Here is a 16,291-nt window from a genome sequence, read left to right as displayed (position 1 = left end):
GAACTCTGATTTTATAGATATAGATATTGCAGTAGCACTTGAAGGGTCCAATCAGAATTGGGTCTCCATTGTGATGGATACTGTAAAAATAGCCAGTGACAGTCGCTGCCCTGATCTGTTCACAATCTATATGTGCAACAAGTCAGTGACAAACTAAAAGGGAAGGAAAGGAGAGGGCAGGAGTAACCAATAAAGTATCAGTTGCATAGATAAGGTATTGCTTAATATGAAGTTTCTTTGCGTGTCTGTGTTTACTGGGTTAATTTTTATCTAATTATAAACAAATATCAGCTATCCCTGATTGACACCGAACCAGTCAATCACTGGAGGTAGGAATGTTTGTGTGGATTAATTCAGTGAGCGTGTTCTGTGTATAACAGGCAGCATTGAAGACATGGAGAAAATTGTGGGAGCAGCTGATAAATACTCAGATGAGACTAGAATTAGTGGAGTGGAGTGGGGTTGATATATTGAGATGAACAGACAGGAAGGGTCAGAATTGGGAAGCGCTTGAAGAGCAAGCAAAAGAAGACTCCACTTGATGCAGTGAAGCCAGTGGAGAAATTCAGAGTGTGTTATTGTTGTGGTCAAAATAATGTGGAAGGACAATGATCTTAGTAGCTACTTTTTTGAATGGACAGTAGATAGGCAATGTGAATGAGGGGGACCAGAAAGGAAAAGGTTGCACTACTCCAGATGAGAAATAAAGCAATAGGTAGTCTTTAACACTGGAGAGTGTGCAAAGGTCAGATTTTGGAAATGCTATGGAGGAAGAAACTGTGATTGGATGTGTGGCGCGAGGAAGAAGTCTGACTACCACCTAGATTATGAGCATGAATGAATCACAACAATCATCTTGTCGTTTCAACAGTGACTGAGAAGGGGGTGAAGATGAGACCTTGAGAGGAAAGATCAGGAACTCATATTCTGCCCTGTTAAGTTTTTGTCAGTGAGGTATATCTAGAAAGAGGGGCTGGAGAGATGGGCTGAGATGAGGCATTAGAAACATGGAGATCAGTCAGGAGTGGGAGAAGTAGATTTGAGAGTCACTGGTGTAAAGGTGGGTAGTTGGAGCCATGTGAGCAGGTGAAGTAACCCAAAGAAGGTTTAGAAACACTTCTCACAGGTTTTATGGTTTTACTTGAAGCCACTGTGTCGGCATAGTTGAAAGTGACTTCCCACCTGCTGATCCCAGAAACAGTTTGATCCTGCAAACTCCTATGGACGCTGAGGACACTCAGCACTTTTTCCAGGATTGGGCCCCAAGTTTATCCAAGTGTATGTTTCCCTGGGAGAATCTGTAAGTATGGGGCAAAGTGTGAAGTTTAAGTTTCCACAACCATTTTGAAGGGAGAATTAGGATGATTTCCCTGTGTCTGGCATTCATTCCCACACAGTATAATGCTAACCCATCCTTGGCATATGAAGACTTCTTAATCGGAGGGGCTCCGGTTCTCTTTGGAATGTACCTGATTGCCCCAAATATTAGATATTGGTTGGGGGCTGGGTGAAACCCCTGGAGAAAGATATGCCTGGATTCCCTAAAGTCTTTGGGTACATTTTTCAAAAGCACAATTTTCAAAAGAGAATTATGTACTTAGGACCCTGTCTCGTTGAAAGTCTATGGGATTTAAGCTCCTAAATCCCGTAGGTACTTTTGCAAATTATATCCTATGGAAAAATGTCATCCCCGTCCCTTTTCAAATTACTGAAGTTGAACACTTCTTACTCTCCTATATTTGATAGATTTCTCTTTATTAAAGTGTAAGAATTTCCATCATATTTCATTTATGTTCATTTGCCAGCTGTGTTGTTTCCTTCCTTCCTGGGTTACATTTCTTTTAATTCCATTTGTTTAAATGGGAAAACAAAGTAATAAATCCTCTAATCCTTCATCCATCCTCTAATCGCAGGTTAAGTGAAACATTTTCTGTGGGAACCTGTTTAAAATATTGGCAGCACATCAGTGGGCTGATAATAAATGTGATTAATTTGTAAGGCAGTATGGTGCTGGGGGCAGAACTGGGGGGTGGGAGGGAAATAGCCGCACAAGGAAGGGAAGAGCAAACTTCACTAGATCATGTGACTGTGCAATCGTATATTTTTTTTAAATTAAGGTGCAGTTAATTGATATTTGTAGCCTTACTTAATATGATTATACCCAGTAAAGTGACTGTCTGTCAGAGGATTTTTGAAAGACAAGGTAGGTGAAGTAATCCTTTATTTGACCAATTAGTGATGGTGAGAGATGCAAGCTTTTGAACCACATAGAACTCTTCTTCAGGTCACTAGACTTGGGACCAATACAGCTACAACTACACTGCATACAACATAGAGGAGTTTGACATCCACTGTGTCAAACTTTCTCAATTCACAAGTCAAACTGCCAGCCCTGCCATCTTGAAACCAAGTTGGATTTTTTTTCCTCATGCAGCTTCACCAGTAATTGTCTACAAGATATATTATGTCCCTGGTCAGACCTGTCTAAATTGTAGGATGGCTAATGGGGTTGCGTAGCTCCAATGCAGAACTTAATTTGTCTACAGCCTCTTTAGTGCTAGTGAAGATGCATAAGAAGGCAGGTGCCCATATTAACTTTTAGAGTCCAGGTTGTTTGCAATCCTGACAATTTTTTTTTTATTCAATTTGATATGGAGACATTGAGAGAACATTGGAGTCTCACAGTGAGTTTTTTGTTTTCCTTTTTTCTATACAATCCCTCTTCAGATTAATACTATGCTTTTCTCAGAGGCCTAGATGTTAGCCAGGAAACTGAAAGCTAAGTGTGCATTTAAAAAATAAAACATGATGAAGTTTGAAAATGCACACGATCCCCCAAACAGCCTTGACTGGCTCTGCAGTGCTGCTCACAGAACAAACAAAAACCAGGATACAGTACTCCCAAACAGTGAACTTCTTCATTGCATCAATGACCTTGGAAAATCTCAGGTCATCTTAATTGGTTAGCTTTGATATCATTGTTATGCTGATGGTCATACATTGTGGTGAGATTTAAAGATAGATGCGCTACGCTTTAGCTTTCCATAGCAAACTTTCTGCCATATAAGCCTGTGCACAGGAGTTTGAGGAAGGCAGCCTTTCATGTTTTGTCACCAAAAGTGATGACATTTTGGAGACTATTTCCAACATACAAACTTTAAAACATAGATTACAGTATTTTGAAAATACAGAGTAATGCTTAACATTTTATAGTTTGCAGCTTTTTCATCTTAATCAGTAATTGAGTTAATACTTGTACATTATTAATTTTTACACACCATGTAGTAGCTGTCTGAACAGCCAGTTTGCTGTTCATATGCACTGAAATTTTTTAACCAATGCCTGAATGACCTTATGCTTTGTTCTCCTGTAATCCCTATTTGATGCTGTAATGTTTGGGTTGGTGGGGAGAAAGTTTACTAAAGTCTTGGTCTGTTCCCAGTCTGGATGGTCTAGACTCTGTTCCTTGTGTTTTGTGTCTTGGCTTTGCAGATTGTTCCCAGGAAAGGGCCTGTGGTGGACATGGCCTACGTGGCCAAACAAAAAGGGCAGCACTGAGAGAACTTTAATGAAGTGTCTCTCTGTCTTACTGTTGATAGCGGTGCACAAAGCAGTAATTATAATAGGCATGTAGTGATCCTTATATTAATTTTGGATGAATGCAAGTATAATAGCACTAAGAAAAAAAATTTATTAGTGCGTCAAAAGAATGATGGTTTGCTGCCATCAAGTGGTTAAAGGAGGCATAAACTGATCTTTCTCATTTACGTAGGAATAATCATTGAGATTTAAAGTTACGTTGTGGATTGGAAACAGGAAACAAAGTAGAAATAAAAAAATCCATTTTCAAGATGGAACATGGTTAATAAGTAATGTTGTAATGATCTCTGCTTAATATTAATGATCCGGAAAAGAGGAAGAACAGTTAACTGGAAAAATTAGTTGACTCTTTTGTTGGTCCTAGGATAGTAGAGAGACAAGGTGGGTGAGATGATATTTTATTGGGCTGACTGCTGTTGATGAGAGAGACAAGCTTTTGAGTTACACAGAGGACTTTGTCAGGTCTGGAAAAGGTCCTAAATGTCACAGCTAAAGATTGAATAAATAGGTTGGCATAAGCAGTTAGCACATACTCTAAGGAATCATTCAAGGTGAAGTTTCAGAGTAGCAGCCGTGTTAGTCTGTATTCGCAAAAGGAAAAGGAGTACTTGTGGCACCTTAGAGACTAACAGATTTATTTGAGCATAAGCTTTCGTGAGCTACAGCTCACTTCATCGGATGCCGATGAAGTGAGCTGTAGCTCACGAAAGCTTATGCTCAAATAAATTTGTTAGTCTCTAAGGCGCCACAAGTACTCCTTTTCTTTATTCAAGGTGAAGTGGCCTATTAACACCCCTGTAGTCATAGGACAAAAGGGGGGGGGGGGGGTAAGTGGGTTACAGATTATTGTAATAAGGGATAAATCCAGTGTCTTTATTAAGACCATGATTTTTAATGTAACACAGTTATGAATTTGAGCTTCCAGGCTCATCTTTTGAAAGTGTTGTCCAGGTTTCCTTTGAGGATGAGGACTGATAGATCAGATATGAAGTGATTGCTTTGTGAAAATTGTTCAGCCACTGGTGATGTGATGTTCGTCTTTTATCCTTTTCCTGTGTGAGTTCATTCTAATCTAGAGCATAGTGATTGTCTAGTTTCACCCACGTAGTTTAGTGCCCCCAATAAAAGTGTGTCTCTCTCACCAACAGAGGTTGGTCCAATAAAAGATATTACCTCACACACCTTGTCTCTTAAAATATTGTGCTCATTTCTGAGCTCCTCCCTGCCTCTTCTATGTAGCAGAAATAAAAAAAGTCAGTAAAAGGCAACAAAAAAGATTGGAAGCATAGAATCCTAGAAATATAGGACTGTCCAGTCTCCTGCACTGAGGCAGGACTACATTTTATCTAGACCATCCCTGACAGGTGTTTGGCTAACCTTTTCTTAAAAACCTCCAGTGCTGGAGATTCCACCATTTCCCTAAGTAATTTAAGTGCTTAACTACCCTTACAGTTTCGACATACGAAAAACTTCCTGTGTTCCCTCTAAGCTGTGCAGAGTGTGTGTATGAGAGAGAGACAGACTGTGTGTGTGTGTGTGTGCGCGCGCGCGTGCATCGGCAAAGCTAAAAACACTTTTAAATTTATATATGTTCATGTTAGGAGATTGGATTGATTTATCTAAATTGGTTCTTAAAGCAGTCTAGTTGAATTGGTCTAAATCTGTGTGTAATTCAATCCCAAATTAAACTTTTAAGTGGAAATTATTGGAGACCAAGTGAATACCAGTTGCTGGAGCTTTTCCTTGCAATACCTTGATTGCAGCAGTAGTTGAAAGGTTTAGGAGTTAAACCTGCATGTGTGCAATGTTTTTTCTTTTTTCCTGAACAATGTGTATTGTGCACCTACTCCTTACTTTCTTGGGACTTTGTAAGAATACAATAGAAAATTGCTTATGTAATCAGTGCTTTATAATCAGTCCACTAAAGGATTCCTCCCTGTACTACTCAAACACATTGATATATAGTAATTTATACTTTCTAAGGTATTACTTTTACAAAATATGCTACAGTACATTTACTGGTGCACTGTATACATTACAACTAAAATATTTAATTTTAACTGCTGAATGGCTTATGATTAAAGCTAAGCTTTTGTCATGGTTATTTTTAGTAAAAGTCATGGACAGGTCACAAATAATAAACAAAAATTCACGAAAGCTGTGACCTGTCTGACTTTTGCTGCAGCAGCTCCATGGTTTCAAGCAACATAGGGGTCTCTTGCTTATGTTTAGTAAACTTTACGCCTCAGAGTCCAGAGACCAAGTTTCTCCTTGTCAGGGATATTTTTATTCCCTTCACCCCAGATTCCAAGGCGATGGGATGAGTTCATGTGCAGATTTCCCTTTTCCTTGATGGAGTTAGGAATGCCATCACCAAAGTCTCTGTGCTTTGATGCTACACAATGCCTTATTTGCTTCAGTGAGCCATCCTGTGTGCAGGATGAGCACTTTACCCTAATTAAAGCTTCTTTTTCTCTTTGGTGAGTTACACAGTTACAGAGTTCAGAGTAACAGCCGTGTTAGTCTGTATTCGCAAAAAGAAAAGGAGTACTTGTGGCACCACAGAGACTAACAAATTTATTTGAGCATAAGCTTTTGGGAGCTACAGCTCACTTCATCAGATGCATTAGTATGCATTAGGATTCATTAGTATGCATCTGATGAAGTGAGCTGTAGCTCACGAAAGCTTATGTTCAAATAAATTGGTTAGTCTCTAAGGTGCCACAAGTACTCCCTTTCTTTTTACAATTACAGAGGTTGACAGTGCAAACACTCAATATAATTTTATACCATTGGATACATATATTAGAAGTAGGATTAAAACATGCACATCCTACAAGCATTCCATAAAGTCTAAACACTAAGCACATTCTTATAACCCTAACGTATGTTTTAACTATACTAACCCACAGATAAGCCAGACCGGTTTCCAACTCTGCATTTGTCAGTGTTCAGAGAGGCCTTGGGCCTTGGCATGAGCTGGTACCTGGTCTGCCAGCATCACACAATGGAGTTCTATTTAGTAGTTGCCCTGGAGGGGGTTGTGGGGGGGGGGAAGGGATTTGAAATAACCTAAGCAAGCCTACATACAACAGATCACTTGAATGGGTGTCTTTGTGGGTCTGTGCTGTGAAACTATGCAGGCTAGGGTTCAAGCACTTATCTCAAAGGCTGTACTAGGAGAAAAGGCGTGTTCTTATCTTGCGTTCACAAACTTGTGGTAAAATCCTAGTGAAGACAAGGTAGTTTATAGTTTTCATACAGATTAGCAGGTGGAGTTAAACTAGCTGACATGTTAATTTGTTTGAAAATTGCACACTGCCTTGTCTTAACACAAGGTAAAATATTAGTGAACTCAAGGACACATCTCTTACTAGTGAACACACAGCTTCTTTTGGGGTGAATCCCTGTACATGCCAAACCATGCATTGTTTCCATGTGTTCCAGTGGAATACCGTGTCGGCATGTCTCGTCTAAAAGTGAACTTCAAGCAAAAATAGAAACTAAGTTAAAGGTGGTCTAAAATATTTTAAATTTAAATATATATATATATATATATATATATATATATATATATATATATATATATATATATATATATATATATATATGCTCCATTTACTGCTTTACCATTCCTTTAGAAATATCTTCAGTGTCAAATCTTATCTTTTCTGGATTTGCTGGAGAATTTTGGGGAGGGAAAGGGTCTCAAATATATGGTGCAGGGTCTCACGTTAGATGAAAGACTGGGGAGGTTGATCTTCAAAGACATCCTTTCTCCCAAGTGTTTATCAGGTATAGGTATTGAGCAAAAACCCCAAAATTTTAAAGCCTCCTTAAAATATTCCTTTTAGCTTTCAGTTTTTTGTAATGTCATTATCTCACCCGTTCTCTAGTCTCCATAAGATTTGCTTTCTGAAAACCTTTGTTTGGACTTAAACCTTTCAGATGCCCTTTCCACAACCTAAAGATGCAAAAAAATGCAGGTACTTCTATCCCACGATCGATATTATCTCCATTGTACAGATGGCCAAATTGAGGGATAGAGGTAATAGTGTTGCTTAGTAAGTCAGTAGCAGCGCTGGGCATGGAACCCAGGAGATGTCGCTAGTTATAAGATCATCCTTCCTGCTTTACAACCTGCCTTGTTCTTCTGAGACAAAGATACTAGTTTTTTCTTCATCCTTGTCTCTTTGCTACCACCTGGCTCATTCTTTTTCCGCTTTTAATTTGCCCTCTTCCTGCAATGATCCCGTCTCCCATCTCCACGCTTCTGCTGTTGAATTTCTTTATAACTCCTGTGGTGCTCTCTCACGTACCATGACAACACATTTTCCCACCCCCAGGAAGTAAACAGTTGAGGACCAGGACACAACAATCCTAGCCACCTATTTGTTCCCACTGTTCTTCAGAGAGGCACAAAGTGAGTGATGGGTGGAAGCCTCTTGTTCAGAATCTCTTGAGTGATCTCTAGCACCTGGGAGGAGAGGGAGCTGAAGGGGAAACTTCACTCATTGTTTGTATCTCTGATTCCATGTAGTGACATTTCAGTTGACATGGGTAAAAGTGACACTGGGGCAAATGTGCTTCAGATGTGACATTTGACAAGTATGCTTTGATTTTAAAACTTAAAGCAAGATTTTTGTGCTATAAATATCTTTTGCTTTGACGCTCACCTTCAAGGCTAGATAGAGTAAGTTCCCTAGAGCAGCATTTCCAGTTAACGTAGTGAATTCTATCAGACAGAGATGTTTTAAAGTATATTTTTGCCTATTAAGTGTTTTTACATGTAAACTTATCTTTCAAGTTGCTAGCTAAGAACTTGTAGGTGCAGTTTAAGGATATAGTACATGCATGGTGATGGGTATGTAAATAGTTTTGACAGTTTTTTGAGGTGCTCAACTGAGTTAGTATGTTCCAAATCGTTGCTCTTTATTTCTACTTGTAAATTTGTGAGGCAGGTCCATGAAGTAGCTAAAATGTATTCTATTTCAACATAGTAGAAAGAAACAGGTTTACTCATTCCAGGGCATCTTCAGATTAAACTTCCATTTTCAGGTTTGTAAAAAAAAATTACTAAAAATACTTGCATTTTTGTTGAACAGCATTAAATCTCTGATTAATGTGTTAACTATTCAGGCTGTTGACAGGAAAATTGACTAACGTGAGTTCCTAAGTATTTCTAATTGCCTTTAATTTTTCTGTGTGCCATTTACAATGGCTTTTAAAATATTTTAGCTATTTAACTTTTCTAAAAAGACACATCAGAAGATTTGGCAACCTTAATCCTGGGTATGACTGCAGCAGCCAACTTGCTAAACTGGAAGAAAAGCCAAGAAAAATCTGATTTAAATGTCTTGAGTGATTAAAAATCACTCATTTTTGTAGGTTTATAGCGTCATTTTATAATGAGGCTTTTTAATACTGTCTTGTATCCAGTTTTTAATATTAAGGCTTTGTCAGCAATTCAGTCATAAGCCCCTATTTTGGGAGGTTCACAATTGATATAAAAGATTTGCACAGTAACACATCTTCATTCTCATTATGGCATTTAAAAAAATAGTCTCATCATCTGTTCTCGTGGAGTGCAAAAATTCCCCAAATCTCATTTGTAGTCTCTATTTCAGACATTTTCTGAACTTATATTAAAAGAAAAATGTTCTATAGCTTTCATTGGAAGTGTTTACTGGAGAACCAGTTGCACTATACAGTGAATGCACCTTTGGGTGGGTCTGGCTAATGCTTCTTGGCAACTATACGTGTTTGAAAGAGCACCGATTTCAGTCCATCTTCTCGGGGAAGCATATATTTAAGGTTTTTAACCTGATACAGCAGTGATTCCAGAAAAATGGTAAACACACACAGTTTAAATATTCCAACTGTCACAACTTTATTCGAAGTTCAAGCTCTCACTGCATCCTTCACTCAAATATTTAATTTTGCAGGAGAAGAAATGTGCAGCTACCATTCTGAGTTAAGACTTCATATTGAGGTACTTGGGTTTTGCATCACTGTCTCATTGGCACACTTTATAACCCTTTAAACTGAGCCATCAATGTTTTGTTGTAGCATTCCTATTAGTGAGTTCACGTATGGGTTTGATTACCCTCATGTGTTATCAGGTGGAAGTGTAATTCCAGATTCATTTTTTTTTTACTCATGCAGTAAATCTTCTGGTTGAAAGGGTCTTTAAGTTTACTTAATACAATCAGCCTGCAAAAATCTAGTTTCTGTTCAGTTTGCTGTTTGATTTACTTCTGGATCTGTGTATGCTAGGATAACATTTCATTTTGAAGGATGGCCACCAACATTTCAGCAAACAATTCTGGCTTCTTTGAACAGAGCAGAGGAACATACTTTGAAATCACACCCATACCCCATCCCTAGAAGAAGTCAGTTTTATTTTAAGAATTACTTTGACACTCCAACCTGTTTGCAAAGCTTACAAATTAGTAATACTTTACAATTTCATTGGTCTAATTTAAAATCCCTTTGCATTGCACTCTTCAAGAGAGATGAAAAGCTGTGTTAATCTGTTTATCAACATTCATCTTTGAAATCCCATCAGTTAATGTGCACAGAGAAGGATTTTCCTGAAGAGATAAATGTAATGACCATAATTAGTTTTTATTACCTCTGCTGGAACTTAAAGGTGTTCAAAGGCCTCACAATGATCTTTTGTTGAACCTAGGACATGACTGGCAAATAACAAGAGTTTGGTCCAGGACTGACCAGGTGCAACACTCATTCCTTTACTTTTGAGAAACCCTATCCCTGTGAGAGGTTATTGTTTTTGTTTTGTTTTTTTTTAATTCTTTCTGAACTGGACAAACTGCTTTGGAGAGCCAGTGTGCAATGATAAGTAACTGGTCTGAAAAGCAGGGTGATAACTTCGCTAACTTTTAAGACTGTATAAGTGTTAACGTTTTATTAATAAAGTTTATTTTTTAAAAGTGTAAGTGTTAATATTGGCTGAAAAATCTCATGATGCACACAGAGAATGCTTTATTGTAACCATTTGTTTACTGGTGCTCTGCAGGTGCAGATTACAGTACTAATTTTTCCATCTTTAATGGCTGAATAAGGTTTTTATTTCTGCTTTGCATTGTGCCCAGGTTCTTTAAATGTCAGTCACATGAGACTTTTCGTGATGTTAATCTGTGTTTCTGATTTAACAACATTTGGACTTGTGGATTTTAAAAGAAAGAGCTTCCATTGACCCTTATTCTGGGTGCAACACTTAAAGCATTTGTAAATGTGGGTATTCAGGCTCAAGCACAAAGGCATAACTTGGATCCATATGTTTGAAACGTAAAAAAGTTTGGCTTTCATAATACTAGCCATTATTAAGAATTATGTTTTGTATAGAACATAATTGTTGGCTAGGTAACAGACTTAAAAAAATCTTTTGCCAGATTTATTTGAGTTTTACATTTGTTTGTTGCTACTGCAACTTAATCATGGCTAGCAAAGCTGGAGGATTAGCGAAAAGTTGCCTGTTAAGGGATTTCATTAAGGACATATGATGTAAAGGTTTTAGTAGAGTGCTTGTTTTAACTTACTTCCACAGAAATATCTTTCTTCAGAAGTGATTTCCTCAGCATTAAATGCCACAAAAACATAACATTAAAAACGAAAGGTTCAAAATGGTTCCATTGCTTTTCTCAGTTGTGGTCTCATTATATGTTGTGATAAATGTTTAGCAAAATGAAAATAACGTAAGTTGTGATGTTCACCTATTTAAAACAATGTGATGGTGTGACCTAAATGAAGTTTACATTATAGTAATTACATACACAAGAATGCCAGTTTACATGGCACACCATTTGACTCATCTCTTGCGCAGTCAGTGAAGCAAAATGAGGGGCTATGGTATAAGAAAACCTTCTGGACACGCTGTCTATTTGCCAGGAGTACACCTACTCCCAAATGTTTACAGACGGTGCAGAAAACAAGAAACTTGAAATGAGACAGGATCACAGCACTGACTAAATAGAATTTAGCTGTCATTTCATGGATAAAGGTCCTCTAAGGAGCAATTTCTGAGCTGCAGAAAGCGGAGGTAACTTGGTAGGCAGTGCTCTTTCCCCAAGTCATAAATAAATCAGTTCCTTAGCACTGAGGAGAGCTGTCTTCTGTATAAGTACACACCAACAACCAATTTCATTTAATTTCTTATCTGATTAGATCAGAGCTCAGGGTGTATTGCTACAAAGATATTAGCTAGCAATTGCCAAAGCTTGAATCTCTGGGGTAATATTGTCGAAGTCCTACCCAATTGTTCTGGACCAGTGATTCTCATATGTAGTTCTCTGTGTATGTGGGCCACATCCACACACAATCATATATATATATAATATGCTGGCAACAAGTGACCTGCGTTAAAAACCACTGTTTTGGACCTATTGGCTTCCTTCATAAGAAAGCAGGTTTTCCAATCACTAAACTTGAATGTTTTCCCCCCACCTAGCTGGGCTCCCCTTCAGGCTGCTTCATGTGAAGATCCTTGGTTTGTCTTCTGGCTCTCCCCAAGGCCGATTCTTTTTGTCTCTTTGTGGACAACACAGAATGAAAGAGCAAAAAATGCCCCCATTGTAGAACCATATGGATTCCTTCAGCACACTCACCTTGTGCCTTCTCAGGACAGGTGACAGGATCTCTCTCCGCAGAGAGAGGCTACAGCCATGGAAATGCCTCAACACACAGTCTCTTCTTCTGGGCTTTGGTTGGTGGGAGTCTCAATCTTCCAGCTCATCTGCTTCTCTGAGTGCATAGGAGGTGAGACAAATCAGGAAAGTACTGAAGGTAACTTCCATGGCTGTAGCTCTGAAGGTCAATGCCAATCCAACAGCATTGGAAAGTCTTCAGGCCCCTCCTGCCTTTACATTTTGGATCCATTTATCCACTCCTAATCTTTCAACCCAGTGGTGGAAGAACCTAAGCATCCTGTCTGTGTGACTCAAAAGCCAAACCTCAGTGAAATATGATTTCATTTTTTACCAGTATGAATGGTCATTCAACTCAAGGAATTTGATCGTAAAAGGAAAAGATTAAATATAGTGTATCAGGAGTTTAGAGTGACAACCTGCATGTCACTACTACTTCTTTCAAAACACAATCTAAAACCATGTGGTCGTTATATGGATGGGCGCTGTGTTGTTTTCTGATGATTAACCAAGTTCTTTAGTCTAAATACATAAGAGAATTGAATTGTGATCCTTTGCGCGACGATGTGTCCTGAAGGTGTTGAGGTAGAGTCCAATTTGATGTGGAATGAGAAAAAAAATCTGGTGACTTGACTTAGTCTGACTACACAAATTGGAGCCACCAGAAGTAAGCCCTATTGATCCAGATAATCTAATGGCTGGTGTACCAACTTCCAATATAATGAAGGGAAAACTTCCTTTCATTTCACAAACTTTGGGTCAGATTCCAATGTTGGCAATAATGGTGTAAATACAGAGCTACTCCAGTGTTGACAGTGGAATTTGGACCATTATTTTAAAATAACATTTTGGAGGATTTGGGCTTTTTTTCCCCTCTCGGAGTTTGAACTGTAATCAGTAACTTTACATAACTGAAAAACTAATTATTGCTTCTGCCAGCTCTTTTTCTCTCCAGATTACTGTAATTTTACCAAATGATACAGATTTGAAATAGATTTCCAGGCTTATATTTATAATAGCATTTGAACTTTAATCGCAGAGTTAAATTCACCCTGCGCAGAGGTCAAACACAAAGCCTGTTCACCTCTTAAATTTCACTTAAGCTCTGTTGAGGGTCTTTTGCATAGACGCTACACTGGGGTGAACTTCATCCAAGACAAAAATCTTAAACAATTTTTTGTGGGAGAGGGGTGATTGTTACTTCAGTATTCAGTACTGACATTTTTAAGGTGATGTCTGTTTTCTTTCAGAAAACTGAAATGTGGGAAAACGAGAAGACTGAAGCAGACATGGAAGAGTATATCTGGGAAAATAGCCCCTCTCAGAAGAATGCTTTGGACACACTTCTTCGAATAAGAGCTGCAGAGAAAATCACTGAAGTAACTAGGGAAGAGCTGCTTGGCTCTGAGATGGTTGAGAATTACAAAACCTCTGTAGTTGTACTTAAAAATCAAGAGACAGAAAACAACATTTTGCAGTACAAGGAATCTGTGATGAAACTACTGAATTTACAAGCATGACCGTGAAAATTGACATTCCATGCACATCTCTGATCTTGTCAATATACAAAGATAATGTATGCTCGTAGTACTTTGTAGGAAATTGTGAATGCAGTTATCCATGACTTTCTGGACCTTCAGCAAAACAAGTCTTGGAATATTAATAAAATTTTAAGATTTCAAAAACCTTGAATGGAATTTAGAGTGAATAGAGATTCAAAAAGGGTCAGCAACAAACTTCATATGTTTCCATACAATTGAATTTTCTTGTCAATGACAAAATCACTGTCTGCCAGTATCATTCCTTACCTCTATAAATAAAATTTGTATCAAGTCTTTTCTGGGAAGCCTTCTGAGTATTTATGGGCTTAAGCATTCTGTTCCACTGTTCTAGCCTGGGATTTAGGAGGCCCTGATTTAATTCCTTGCTGTACCACAGACTTCTGTGTATCCTGGGTAAATCACATAGGGTAAGATTTTTCAAAAGCACTTATTTGACTTAGGAGGCAAAGTTCCACTGAATTTCAATGAGACTTAGGATCCTGTGTGCCTAAGTCATTTCTGAGAATGGGGCACACAGGGTATGTCTACACAGCAAAGAAAAACCCATGGCTGGCAGGGCCTGGGCTCCAGCCTGAGCCCAGAAGTCTATACAGCCATGAAAGAGCCCTCCAAACCCCAGCCATGGGTGTCTAGTTGCTGTGTAGACATACCCTTAGTATGCATTTGAAAATTTTACTCTTAGTCTCTCTCTGCCTTCATTTTTCCAGAGGAAGGTAACATTACCTCCAACCTTGGCGGGCAGTTGGGAGGATAACTGCATTGGAGATTGTGAGGCATGTAATGAGGGTCACATAAGTACCTTAGATAGACGTGTATATCTCTGAAAGAAGGGGAACAGGATAAAGTTAAGACCCCAGAATAGAAAATGGATGGAGTAGTGGACCATCTAGAAGGAAGGGAAAGGTTAAATAGTAGCTGAAAGGATGCAAAATAAAAGTATACACATACATCTGCACAATAAATATGTGGAATAAGTAAGAATTGTATGTCTTATTACAGGAACAAAAACAGTTTGGGTGACAGATGATGGGAACTTAAATTAATTATTTTAAAAGGATATGACCTGCTCTTAATACAGAAAGGGTGTTAAATTGTGTCTCAAGAGTAAATACATGACTAATGGTGCAGAAAATTCATCTAGGTTCCAACTTGTCACCATGAGTGAAGGAAGGAATTATATAGATGGTTGTTACCTTTTGGTAATTTGCTCTTTGAGCAGAACTGGTCTGAAAACCTGAAAGTAGTTGGTAATTTTAGCACTCAGCAATTATCAAAAATAGTTCTGAATGCTAAAAAATGTGAAAAGAGAACTTCTTTTTAAAAGAAAAAGAAGTGAGCTTCAAAAACTGAGGAGGTTAAGATCCTATGACAGTAAAAATACAACTACTAGTACCAGCAAAATTAGGCATTCATGTTACAAAAATATTTCCCTTTCACTTGGGTGGCTTTTTGTCAGAATTAAAGATTCTACAAAAGGTTAAATAAGCTTAACATTAGTCACAATGTTCTGCTCCCTAGCCACAGCTGGTTAAGAAGAAAAGATGCAACATAAGAGCATAGGCACCAGAACTGGGGGAATGGAGGGAAGTGACTCTTGTGCATCTGTTTAGGACTCTGTTGGAGCCATTCTGCATGGTTTATGGGTACTCCAGCTTCTGTCATCTACATGTAGCCTTTGAGATTGGAATGTATATTCCCTTTGTAAAAGGAGTGGCATTGTCAAATGGGTTCTGTCTAGTAAACACAGTTTTTCATCCAGGAATAACTACCTCTGTGCACATAAAATAGTAATATAGCTTTGGTAACTGGTACAGTTAACATTGAAAATGTTTGCTTAATAAACTCTCATATTCAGACTGTCAGAACTTTGCAATCCTTTACCTTTTTGGCATTAAACATTCCCTCCTTTCAGCTCTACACCAAGGTGAATTTTATTTGAAAGTGTCAAGGGGGAAAAATGGTTCAGCTGTTTTTGAATGTTTGGTTTTGAGTGGGAATAAAAGTGTAAGTGTGTGTGTGTATGTGTTTATATACATAAATATACTGTTACTTTTTTTGAAAAGCTATGGAGCAGAAATCACTGGAGAATTGAAAGCTGCAATTTGACTTGGAAAATGCTATGAATTCTAGATTAGTGCCTAGCCTTACGCCAGAGGAAATTTCTTTTCAATATGTACAGGAGGGATTTTTAGATCTAGGAACTGATGCCCACCTAATTTAGCTGCAGAATGGAGGGGCTAGTCTGCAGAATCACTGTAGACTGACTTGATTAACTTTCTACATATTTTGAGATGCTTAGAATCTGATAAGGTTCTTATTCTTGCTTCTGTTGCTTTTTCCCATCAAAATGTCCTTGTGCACACACAAATGGGCGACAGGAGGTCTTGAGTTCTATTCCTCTGTACAAATGAATGCAATTAATCTCTTACCCCCCATAAACTTTACTAATTATGATCTGCACAA

At 38.2% G+C, this 16,291-nt stretch overlaps 1 protein-coding gene across 2 annotated transcripts in view; it reads left to right on the top strand.

Annotated features, from left to right (window-relative positions):
* Positions 1–14,104, top strand: part of MRPS35 (mitochondrial ribosomal protein S35) — a 55,503-nt gene extending 41,399 nt beyond the window's left edge. For both annotated transcript variants that reach the window (XM_007056929.4, XM_043532656.1), the window contains exon 8: positions 13,517–14,104. In XM_007056929.4, the coding sequence (XP_007056991.4) occupies positions 13,517–13,786 (270 nt within the window). In that variant the 3' untranslated portion in view covers positions 13,787–14,104. The remainder of the gene's footprint in view (positions 1–13,516) is intronic.
* Positions 14,105–16,291: the final 2,187 nt, after the last annotated feature.

The sequence above is a fragment of the Chelonia mydas genome, chromosome 1 (assembly GCF_015237465.2).
Source record: "Chelonia mydas isolate rCheMyd1 chromosome 1, rCheMyd1.pri.v2, whole genome shotgun sequence".
Taxonomy (NCBI): Eukaryota; Metazoa; Chordata; order Testudines; family Cheloniidae; genus Chelonia; species Chelonia mydas.
Note: the sequence above shows the minus strand (reverse complement) of the source record. Positions and strands in the feature narration are given on the sequence as shown.